Source organism: Gastrolobium bilobum, unplaced genomic scaffold (genome assembly GCF_033153095.1).
Source record: "Gastrolobium bilobum isolate Gb01-03AN ecotype WA unplaced genomic scaffold, APGP_CSIRO_Gbil_v1 utg8741, whole genome shotgun sequence".
Lineage (NCBI taxonomy): Eukaryota > Viridiplantae > Streptophyta > Magnoliopsida > Fabales > Fabaceae > Gastrolobium > Gastrolobium bilobum.
In genome coordinates, this window is record NW_026896285.1 from 85895 (window position 1) to 97808 (window position 11914).

General features: G+C 35.4%; 1 protein-coding gene and 1 long non-coding RNA gene across 2 annotated transcripts; one reads left to right on the forward strand and one right to left on the reverse strand.

Moving 5' to 3' along the window:
* Window positions 1-4893: 4893 nt before the first annotated feature.
* Window positions 4894-7051, forward strand: LOC133298632 (uncharacterized). Its single transcript, XR_009749835.1, has 3 exons — window positions 4894-5178; window positions 5352-5423; window positions 6504-7051. It is a non-coding gene; the product is annotated as an uncharacterized LOC133298632 (long non-coding RNA).
* A 2588-nt stretch (window positions 7052-9639) lies between these two features.
* LOC133298629 (uncharacterized) lies at window positions 9640-11463 on the reverse strand. The gene is made up of 4 exons (XM_061497962.1): window positions 11457-11463; window positions 10591-10845; window positions 10315-10386; window positions 9640-9872 (listed from the first exon to the last, which is right to left on the reverse strand). Exons 1-4 carry the CDS (start codon window positions 11461-11463, stop codon window positions 9772-9774), a joined length of 435 nt encoding a protein of 144 aa, XP_061353946.1. The 3' UTR covers window positions 9640-9771.
* Between the last annotated feature and the right edge of the window lie 451 nt (window positions 11464-11914).

The window sequence follows — 11914 nt, forward strand, 5'->3', positions numbered from 1 at the left end:
AATGTCATAATTAGATTCAGTGAGCGATTTCGAGTATTTTGACTGTAATCATGACTATGTTATGAACAGTGCGTTCTGCCGGAGAATTTTCAGTTTTGTGAATTAACCGGTAGAGCTTAAATGAGCAAAATGATTTTAGAAACATAATTTGACAATTCTGATGACAAATATGAGTTCAGAACAAAAAATTGTATAGTCTGGCACTTTCCGTGAAAATCTCGTGAATAGTGTTTCTACCGGGTATTTTGTACTGCTGTTTAAGCAACCGGTAGAGTCCAGAAGCAAATAATTGATGAAATAAGAATAAGAAAGTCCAATATATGCCAAACAAGTCAATATGGGCCCAAGGAAATGCTAAGTTAATAAGTTTTAAGTTCAGAAGTAAACGAAGTACAGTTAGTGGTTCACAGTGCATTTCGTCAAAAATGGTGCAGAAACCATACTGTAAATTAAGAATATTGTTCCTTAGGAAATAAAAATTAATGTAAATGATTTTAGAAAAATAAAAATATGTTTGTAGCCTTAAGTGAGTTCCGAGTCAGTTTAAGTTAAAATATGCGATAGAAAAACATCCGATAAAAAGGGCCACATGTGCCTATATAGCCTATATGGCCGAGTTGCACTTGTCAAGGGGGGGCTTGGGGTTTGGTTTTTCTTTCTTTGATTTCTAAACCATCCATCCACCAAATCTAATGACCCACCACATGAAATTGATTGGAAACCACTCAATGAATCCATTCCACCTATCCATTTGAGCTATAGTTGAGTGTGTGAAGAGTTATTCCTCCTCTCATTTTTGAGTTACTATTCATTGGAAGAGAAAAAGTGAGTTTTTGATGGAGCTTGGCTTGGAGGTTGCTTTCTAGGCTTTGGGAAGTTGATTAGTGGTAAGAAACCTTTGTTTCCATGATGTTATTTTGATGGTTTGTGTCATAGAAATTGTGAGCATGTGTTGGTGTGAAATAAATTAGTTTAAAATTTGAATTGATGATGGATTGATGATGTGTTGGATATAGGAATGTGGAATAAGCATATGAACATGTATAAAAATTGGAAAAAAATCCCATGGTGACATACCCTAGATTTCGGCCTTGATAGGGTAATTAGGGGTGATGCACAAAGATTTATTGTATGTATTGGGAAGGTTTAATGTGCTTGAATAAGAGGAAATTTGATGAGTTAGTAAGAATGTTAAATTTGAAAGAAAATCCTTTGAAACATACCCTTGATGTTTCGGCCTTGAAGGATTTAAAGAGCTTGAGATTCCCAAAAATTAAATTGGAACTTGGTATATATATATATATATATATATATATATATATATATATATATATATATGTACGTGTAGTTGTTAAATTAAGTGAGGAAAATGTATTGTAAAAGAGAAGGATCCTTGGAAATTCCCTTAAAGGATTCGACATATAGGGTGTTTAGGGAAAGATGTTGTCATATTTTATTTTAATAAAATATGTGTGTTTCAAAGTATGAAAATGATAAGTCATGAAGTGAAATGGTTTGAAAAGAAATCATGGAAAAATATATTGATTTCCTAATTTTAGGCCCACGGTCCTTTAAAGTAAAATGCTATGATTTATGTTGGAAATTCGTAAGGGAATGGATGATTAAATTAAAGAACACCAACGGTTATAAAGGGGTCTAGACTTGTGTATTGGCATAGGATTGGCAAAAATGAAAAGAAATGAAAAGAAGCGATAAAATGTATGCCTTATGTGAAAGCTAGGCATGATGGCATTTTATTAATTGGTATTTGTGGATTCTTGCTCTAGGTGTACCTAGGGACTAAAGGAATCAGAATCTCTTGAAGATATATAAGTAACTTGTGCAACAAGTAAGGGTATTGGTAAAGCTTCAAGAGGTAAGCTCTATGTTTAAGGAGTCTTTTCCTGCTTGAGTTCTCCAATATGGTTAGTGAACTATGGTTGGACTGTATGACTGTGATTTAGATGCTTTGTATAGATGCATTCATATAGAGTTTTTTGATAACATGATATGTTTTGCTCTGATATGACTTCTGTAATATGATTTTTGTAACAATCTCTGGTCATTGATTGTATAGTACCCTGATGTCCGCTTTGGGGTCCTCCCTCGGGAACACGTGCGTTGATTTCCGCTTAGGGTCCTCCCTTGGGAATGACGGCGCACATCTCTGATATGATATGGATATATGCTCTGTTCTGTTATGATATCTGTTATATGTTGTATTTGTATACTCTGTATCTGACTTTCATGCAGGAGTGAGCCAGGGGTATGGAGAATTCTCTATAAACCTGGAGCTTATTGAGATTTGTAATCTCACCCCTCGTTGGGGACATATTTTCAGGTGCCCAGATTCCCGGTGAGTCCTCACTAGGCAGGGACGCGATACGTGGCTGAGGCAGTTGACGGATCGGATTTTGAGTGGCTGTAGGCTACTACTTTTTGGAAGTATATTCATGTCATTTTGTATTTCCGCCTTTGATGGATCATGACATTGATCCTTTATTTTGTATATGGCCTGTATATGTTTTGTACATGTCTGTCAGTTTGATGCATGTACATTTGAGTATTCAGGCACGTTATATGATGATGTAGTATTCAGTTATGTTTATGTATTGGACTGCATGCTGTTAGATTAGTGGCACTAAGCCAAGTTATGCATGCGCCCATGGATGGGTATCTGATTATATTTGCATGACTGGTACTTTTGGATTGATGTGCTGTATAAACTGTTATCAGGAAATGATTCTGAGTGGGATTGAAAAATCCCCAGTTGTTCGATTTATAGAGGAAACTTTGTCTGATTTCGTTTACGTCAAATGAGAATTTAAAAAGAAAAAGAAAAAGTTAGCTCGTATTTTCGTAAGTTAAGTCTTTTGTTGTTTCTGTTTATATCATATGCATGTTAATTGAACCGGCTCGAGACGTGGATGTTACACCATGTCACTTAAGTGACATTCGTCCTTTAGTGAGACCCGGTGTAATTTTTAACTGATCCGTCGTCAAATTTTTACCCAGAAACTCCCAAGACTCTAATTTTAAGTACTTAACATTAATTTTGTCTAATTATCATGTTCATAACTTAAAAATTTAATTAGTAGATCGCAGATCTACTAACAGTTGTTTAATTGCACTGTAGTCTTTACCAGTGTTCTTAACGGTACTCGGATTTCATAATCTTCTTAACTTTATCATTTTTGGTCTAATTATGACTTGTTAGGCATATATTGGTCTTTATTTCTATTTTCTCATCTTTTTCCCGTTTCAGGATTCTACCGGCTGTTGCTACAGCAGTACAAAATACTTGACAGAAGTGACTTTTCAAAAATACCCCAATATGGGTAACAATCTTCATCAAATCATATCCTAACCTCATTCATGATGTTTATATCATTAGATTAGCTCTCTAACTATAATTTGCTAACTTGGAGCTATTCTACAGACTATTATTACGTCAGCAGTCAAAATTAACAGATGAAAATTCATCTGTGCATAATACCCTCAATATGGGTATCAAAATTTTTAGAATTTCATTCTCATTTCATTTATGACCATAAGGTCCTCATCATAACCCTCTAATTTAAAAAAAAAAAATCATATATTTAGGGTTATTATATGAGGGACCATAATTTCAACTAAATGAGTCCACTTTGAATATCTTAAGGACCTCAGGACTATTTTTTTTTGTATGGGAATAAAGTAGAGATTGTATTTTTTGTTAGGGATCTAAAAGGGGATTTACTCTATATATATATATATGTGTGTGTGTGCAGTGTTAAGAAACCCGGACCGACCCGGCCGGGTCGACCCGGGAATTGATAAACCGGTCATATAACCGGTCCGGTTGAAGCAACAGACCGGTCATGCATTAGAACCGGTGCGACCCGGTTCGACCCGGCCGGTTTTCATTAAAACCGGTGACCCCGTCGGTTAACCGGTGACCCGGCCCGGTCCCAAAAAAAAAAATTAATTTTTTAAAAAATAAAATAAAATCATAATGGACATATTTGAATTTTTTTGTTTATTGACTTATATAAGTTACGAACTTACAACACTAATATTATCTCAATTATGGACTATGCATAAAAATTTGATTTGATTTATTGTTAGAGATATAGTTTTCTGAACCTAAAGTCCCGTATCAAGATCATTATATTTTTGTTTGATCTTTTATTGGACAATAATATGTGATTTATTATTTTTTATATTAAAATATTTGAAATTTTTATAATTTTTTTTAGATATCTGAATATGTTTATAATTTTTTAATATAAATTATAAAAATTGCATGTAATTACCGGTTTATGTGGTTGAACCAATGACCCACTGGTTGAACCAGTGACCCAGTACCTCGACCGGGTCAATGACCGGGCCGGTTTTAATAACATTGTGTGTGTGTGTGTGTGGTCTTTACTTTTCTCCGGCCGCTTGATGTCCAGCAAATAAATTCGGGGAATTATAACAATACAAAGGTGGGTGAAAACATTAAATACGGAGAATCATAACCACACAAAGGAGAATGAAAACATTAAATACGGGAAATAATAACCAATCAATAATATAAAATTTATTGCTGGACGTCTAGCAATCGAAGAAATAATTTTATCTATATATATATATATATATATATATATGAGTTTATCTTTTATAATGTCACTTGACATAAAATTATATCATATCACCCTAAAATTACGTCATTTTGGGAGTTATGAGAATTAACGAAGCGTAATTTGATAAAATTCATAGAGCTAGATATTGTAACCACCATATAAAGTTACTACCATGTTACTACGAACCAATCTCACAGTTAAATTGGTAGTAACAATCCAACGTTCCAGATTAGATCCTTATAAGGCCCTCTTTCTTCCCTTCTCTCTCACTATACTCTCTGCCCATCACCGCCGCCGCTGCCCATTACTGCGGCTGAGCCGCTGCACTCTTTCGCCACAGCCGCTGCCTACCGCAGACCCACCACTGTTGATCCCTCTCAGAGTTGTGCGCCCCTCACTCTTCCCTTCTCTCTCTCACTATACTCTCTGCCCATCACAGCCGCCGCTGCCCATCTCCGTCGCCGAGCCGCCGCACTCTACCACAGCCGCCCATAGCCGTCGTTTCCTATCACCGCTTCCGAGCCGCCACACTCTGCCGCCGCCGCCGCCGCCGCACTCCACACATTGCAAGGTGCGTACTTTAGTTTTGATCTTTAAATTATGCTGATTTTTTGTTTATCCTCTTCTAGTATCAGTTTAAAGAATATCTGTCCTATAGAGGGGAGTAGCACTGTCTACTATCCTTATTTTTTCTTCGATCACCAAAATTATGCTCTTTTTTTATTATTTGGGTCTTGCTTGCAGTGGCTGGAAATCATATTCAGAAGGGGGCACGATTAGTATACAACATAGCCATTATCGACCACTAATTTTTGGGTATATTTTGTATATTGTAGTAATTTTCTTTATTTGGGTGTTTTTTATTACTTTGAATTACCTCATCTGCTAATTTCTGAAGGCTCATAAGGAACTTGGCAAGATGCATTTGCCGGGTGAAAGCTCCCCTCTTCTAGAGAAATCTGTCCTATAGAGGGCAGTAGCACTGTCTACTATCTTTACAGCAAACCTGTGTACATACCATCAAAATGTAACCACCCAAATAATAATAGTAAGAGAACCCAAAATCCTGAAACATATTAACAACTTGAGTTACTTCTCTCATGAATTATGCCTCACTAGGAAAGGAGAATCTTAAGTCTATTTTTCTAGTTGTTTTAAACTCACGAACTTTGGGTTGGATCATAGCTTTGAGTCAACCTCTACCATCATGTTTAGTGCTCGGATTTGGTAAAATATTTCATCAATCAATTCCTAGGAAGTTAAATTGTAGGGACTCATCAAAGATATGGCTTAAAAATTCATGTTCTCTTGTAATGAGGTCAGATGTGCAAGCTGCCAGCTACTCAAACCCGAGGGGATCCACTAACCTGATATTTATATTCCTCATATCTCAATATAGTAAACACAAACTTGTTCATAATGTCACATCCTTTTGAATTTATATCCCACTCCCACTCCCTTTTTGAAGTATGTATATGTATCTGCACAGGCTTTATGCAAATATGTCAACTGAGATATTCTTGCACTTGGAAATTCTGAAATTGATATTTATTATATGAAATTTGGATTTCGATGCTTTTGGTGAGTGTGCTTGTGTTTTCTTTTTTTTAAGCATCAATGTATGTTATCCAATTATAGAGATGTATCTATAGATTTTATAATGCTGTTGAATCGTTCTAACATAATGTTCTTTTTGTTTACCTTGCACATATGGAAGGTAAACAAGCTTTTTACAGTTTGATTGAGAATGGAACAAAATATTTTATTTAAACTTTTTCACTAAACATCCCCATCATGATGTGCATACTTTAGACTCTATAAGAACAAATAATGACCTCTATCTATGCAATATAGTATCAGCTATTATGTTACTTATTCTTAATCATTGAATTTCAGGAACTTGTTTGGAGATCTATATGCGGGTGCAATATGGACAGCCACTGAAAAACCATAAAATGATGGGAATTTCAGCACTAACAGAATTCCCTTCAGTTGTGCACATGGTTCTCCTGTAAAATGTGACACCATACCTGGAAGCTCCCTTCCAGATTTAGGCTACATCTTTTCATTTGGTGAAGGAAACAAGAAAGATATTTGTATCCTTGCAAGCACTGGTGTTTACTGAGTTGTTCCTCCAAGTCGCTGCAGTTATGCTTGCTCACTGGAAAAGGTCAGGCAACATCAGCGCCGTGCCGTGCAGTGCGAGATTTAATGTTGATGAGCACAAGAGCCAAGGCAATGGTCTTAGCCTCACAAGCAAGCAAGTCTCTTCAGAGCCGAAGCTAATAGAATTGTGAAATCACATGTATTTTTTTAGTTACCCTACAATGTATTATTAACTTCTTTTGTATATATAAAAGATGTTTTTCGTTGGACAGGTTTTGAATCTAAAATATCTCCTTTAACAAGTTGGAGAGAACAGAGCTTTGAATTTGTGTCTTGTATGGAAGCTAATGTAATAGAACATTGATGACACAGGTGACCATTACATTTTTTAATGGGGAATTCCTTCTGCATGATGTTTGGCTGAAAGTCGTTCACATGATGCCAGGTAACGATGTTGCTGCTAAGAGGGACTTTGTTTAATGGTATGGGGAGAAGAATGACTATTTATGTGTCAAAAGTGAATAATTGACGAGAACAGGGACAATATTTGGCAACATCAACACAGTTGCCATTTTCCTTATTAGACATACTTGAAAAAAAAAACAAAAAAATCCTTACATTTTGATTCATTGATCGTCTTGATATAAATTATCAATATGAGATAAATTATCCATGTGATATGTCATTATACAAAGTATTAATTCACGTGGTGTATTATAAAAAATTACATGGATTAGCGTACTCAAAATTTTAACAACTATGACATTACACTTTATGAAATGCATTGGTCTAAGACATTATGTAGATTAGCACCTTTCACCTTATGGCGCATGACAAATATGCAATGGAAGTTGATTGTCCATTTATTAACAATTGTAGCATCAAACGTACTTTATAAGCATTTTAACTCGTTGATGCTCCTGAACTAGTTTATATAGGACTTCTAATTACATACAATAAAACAAGGGAAATATTACTCTCATTTCACATGAGACATCTTATCTTATTTTCTCTCCCTTCGATTTTCGCACCCCAACTTTTTATTTTTTTTCTTTTTTCTTACAATGGTGGGACCCACCTATTTTCTCTCTACAACATAACATAATTTATCTTATGCAAAAGGAGATTAATAAAACCCATAAAACAATACATCTTATACCGATTAAAAGAAATAATAAATTAAATATAATCATGTAACAATTGTCATGTAGCCCAAAATAATAATAAAAAACTAAAGTCAATGTAATTTTTTCTCTCCACATGTACGCTTATTATGTCATCGTTTCTTGCAATTTCCACAAATATTAGTATCTTTGATGCTTCTTCAATCCCGCTATGAATTCTACGTTCCTGTGAGATATTGTGTGACTCCCTTTTTCGACTTTTCATTTGTGAAATATTGGGATCATTCAATCTCATCATAGATGACTCTTCAGTTTGAGAACTCAAGTAATGTGAATCAAAATCCTCAAGACCAATACTATCATCACGTCTTGGAAATTTTTCTAAAGATTCATTGAGAGAATCAAGACCATCACAAGCAAATCTAGCTTCTTCATTGGACCTATCTGCAAGCTTAATAAGTTTGGAAACTCAAGAGCGTATTTCAAAGCCACGAAGGATCCTTCTCCACCAAAATTACAAATGTCCCTATTTGTATTAATTATATCATTTCCTTCCATGCTCCAGCGTCGCAAAATCATATGTTCAAGGATCTGCTCTACATTTTCAACCAAAAAATAGCAATAATATGCTCACATGGGATTCCCATGAACTCAAAATACTGACAAGAACATCTAGCTTCTCTATTTTCCAACTTCATCTTCACAGCCGTAGAATAATCCTTCTCTTTCCTATTAAAAACTCGATAGGTAACCCACTCACCATCATTCCCAAGTTTCTCCTTTGAGAGAGGAAAACTATGAGAAAGCACATCACTAAACTTTGACAAAATTGCACGTGTGTAGATCTTAGCTGCATGCTCTTCCAATGGCATATTCAATGTTAAACGCCTTTCTTTGTGACTAGATTCAAAGGTACTGTAGTATAAAATTGACCATACTTGGAGTAAAAACAAGAAGTTTCTCACAACCCCAGGTGCTACTTTAAAAATTATAATAAAGTATGCCAGGAAAACACTGAAGGAGGTAGAAAATATCGCACAAAGAGCCAACACTGAAAGTTTGGATCAAAGCTCAAAATGTTAGTGCAGGCAAATATACCATTATACTGTGGTTTCTTTGATGAGCAACGAATACTTCAGGCTTCATTACAATCAAGTTTTACCAAAACTGCATATCAATATTATTAACTTGTGATTACAGCAATGAGAACTAGCCCATGCCAACTACTTCTATAGGAAAAGGAATTTTATAAGAAAAATAGAAACCAAAGATTTTTTAATAGAGAAAAGTCAGAAATGCAAACAAACTCCTTTTAAATGATCATGAGCAGAGCACCATAGGAAAACAATAAACATAGTCCTATCCCAAAAGTAGATCAAGGGTAAATGTCAAATCCTTAAAGATGTGTGCATTCAGTACCAACCATGAATAATAATATTTTGATAATATAGAAACAAAAGATCATGACAACAAATTTCTATATCATAGGGCAAGCCTTTGCAAAAATGAACAAAGACAACATCTTCCAAGCTAAAGACATGCAATCAAAACATATGCAGAAAGCTCTACAATACTGTAATTTAGTAACAGAATAATGTAACATATTGGTTGAAAGCATTAAGCAAGGAAGATTGGATATGGAGCTCTTCCATCCACAAACCTTGTGCCAATATTAAAGGTACTGCAGTATAAAAGCAAATAATTAGTCCACTAAAATTGACCATAATTGGAGTAAAAACAAGAAGTTTCTCACAACCCCAGGTGCTACTTTAATAAAATATACACACAAGAAAGAGTGAAAATAGAAACAAAAGATCATGACAACAAATTTCTATATCATAGGGCAAGCCTTTGCAAAATTGAACAAAGACAACATCTTCCAAGCTAAAGACATGCAATCAAAACATATGCAGAAAGCTCTACAATACTGTAATTTAGTAACAGAATAATGTAACATATTGGTTGAAAGCATTAAGCAAGGAAGATTGGATATGGAGCTCTTCCATCCACAAACCTTGTGCCAATATTAAAGGTACTGCAGTATAAAAGCAAATAATTAGTCCACTAAAATTGACCATACTTGGAGTAAAAACAAGAAGTTTCTCACAACCCCAGGTGCTACTTTAATAAAATATACACACAAGAAAGAGTGAAAATAGAAACAAAAGATCATGACAACAAATTTCTATATCATAGGGCAAGCCTTTGCAAAATTGAACAAAGACAACATCTTCCAAGCTAAAGACATGCAATCAAAACATATGCAGAAAGCTCTACAATACTGTAATTTAGTAACAGAATAATGTAACATATTGGTTGAAACAATTATCAAGTTACCATTGCTTGGATAATTGTTTTGTTGTGTCTTACATGATTCTAATTACTTTATTTGGTCTTACCGCAATGGTAACTTGATATGTAGATTTTGGCAAAAAACTATCTAAGCAAAGAAAATTACTACAATATAAAAAATATACCCAAAAAATAATGGTTGATAATGGCTATGTTGTATACTAATCGTGCCCCCTTCTGAATATGGTTTCCAGCCACTGCATGCAAGACCCAAATAATAAAAAGAGAGCATCATTTTGGTGATCAAAAAAAAAAAAAAGGATAGTAGACGCTACTGCCCTCTATAGGACAGATATTCTTTAAATTGGTACTGGAGGAGGATACACAAAGAATTAGCATAATTTAAAGATCAAAAAGAGAGCATCATTTTTGTTATCAAAAAAAAAAAGTAAAGTACGCACCTTGCAATGTGTGGAGTGCGGCGACGGCAACGGTAGAGTGCGGCGGCTCGGCGACGGAGATGGGCAGCGAAGGCGATGGTGGGCAGAGAGTATAGTGTGAGAGAGAGAGAAAAGGGAAGAGTGAAGGGCGCACAACTCTGAGAGGGATCAACGGCGGTGGGTCTGCAGTAGGCAGCGATGGCGGCGGAAGAGTGCGGCGGCTCAGCCGCGGTGATGGGCAGAGAGTATAGTGAGAGAGAAGGGAAGAGACGGGGCCTTATAAGGATCTAATCTGAACCGTTAGATCGTTACTACTAATCTAACGGTGAGATTGGTTGATAGTAATATGGTAGTAACTTTATTTGGTTGTTATAATATCCTAATGATCTAATCAGGACTGTTGGATCGTTACTACCAATCTAACGGTGAGATTGGTTGGTAGTAACGTGATAATAACTTTATTTGGTTTTTACAATATCCTAACCCAAATTCATATAATAAATAAACAAACACAAATAGTAAAACTCCATTCATTAATTTTTCTAACTCCCAAAACGAGTTAATTTTGAGGTGACATGACCTAAATTTATGTGATGTGACATGAAAAACAATAAATTCATATATATATATATATATATATATATATATATATATATATGAGTAAATACCATTTTTCGTCCCTGAAAATTTTCACGAAGCACAATTTAGTCCCTCGGTAAAAAAAAGTCACATTTCAGTGTCTGATTTTTGAAAAAAGGAACGACGTCGTCTTACATTGGAAGGCTGTATCAGGTGTGTAGAAGGGGACGACGTCGTTTTTGGCATAGACTTCTTGAACCTTTGTTGTTGACTCAATTAACACAGTCAGACAAGTAACTTGTCCATACCCGCCATTTCCTCCCCCATTTCCTCAGCTCGTGAGCTTCATTTGCAGTGAAGGTTGGTGACCTACGGTGCTTTGTTGTTGTACGTGGCTTCTGCAGTTGCAAACTTTTGGAAGTAGTGTGGTTTAGGGTGAAGATCCTTAAAATGGTTGTGACTGTGGTGACATTCGTGCAAGGTACGTGAGAGAAACCTTTTCTTTATTATCTGTGGTCCATCTATCCTTTTAGTTCATTGTGTTTTTGCTTAATGTGGTCCCCCATGTGCAGTTAAGGGCAAGAGATGGTTAGGGTTTTTTTTGATGTGGTCCCCTTTAGTAGAATATTTTCGGAACTTGTTGCATGTGGTCCCCCTGTTGTTATTTTAAGTTGCTATGTGTAGTGATTACAAAAAAAACCCCAATTTTTAGCAATGCAGCCATTTAAAATAACTGAGTGTGTTACAGTTGTATAGTAATATTGAT

Bases quoted from the DNA above. Each gene is read 5' to 3' on its own strand.
- LOC133298629 (XM_061497962.1), bottom strand. The intron at 10,387-10,590 runs GTGCGTACTTTA...TCTTGCATGCAG, and splicing joins CGCACTCCACACATTGCAAG to TGGCTGGAAACCATATTCAG. The intron at 9,873-10,314 runs GTATATTTTTTA...TTTATACTGCAG, and splicing joins TATCAACCATTATTTTTTGG to TACCTTTAATATTGGCACAA.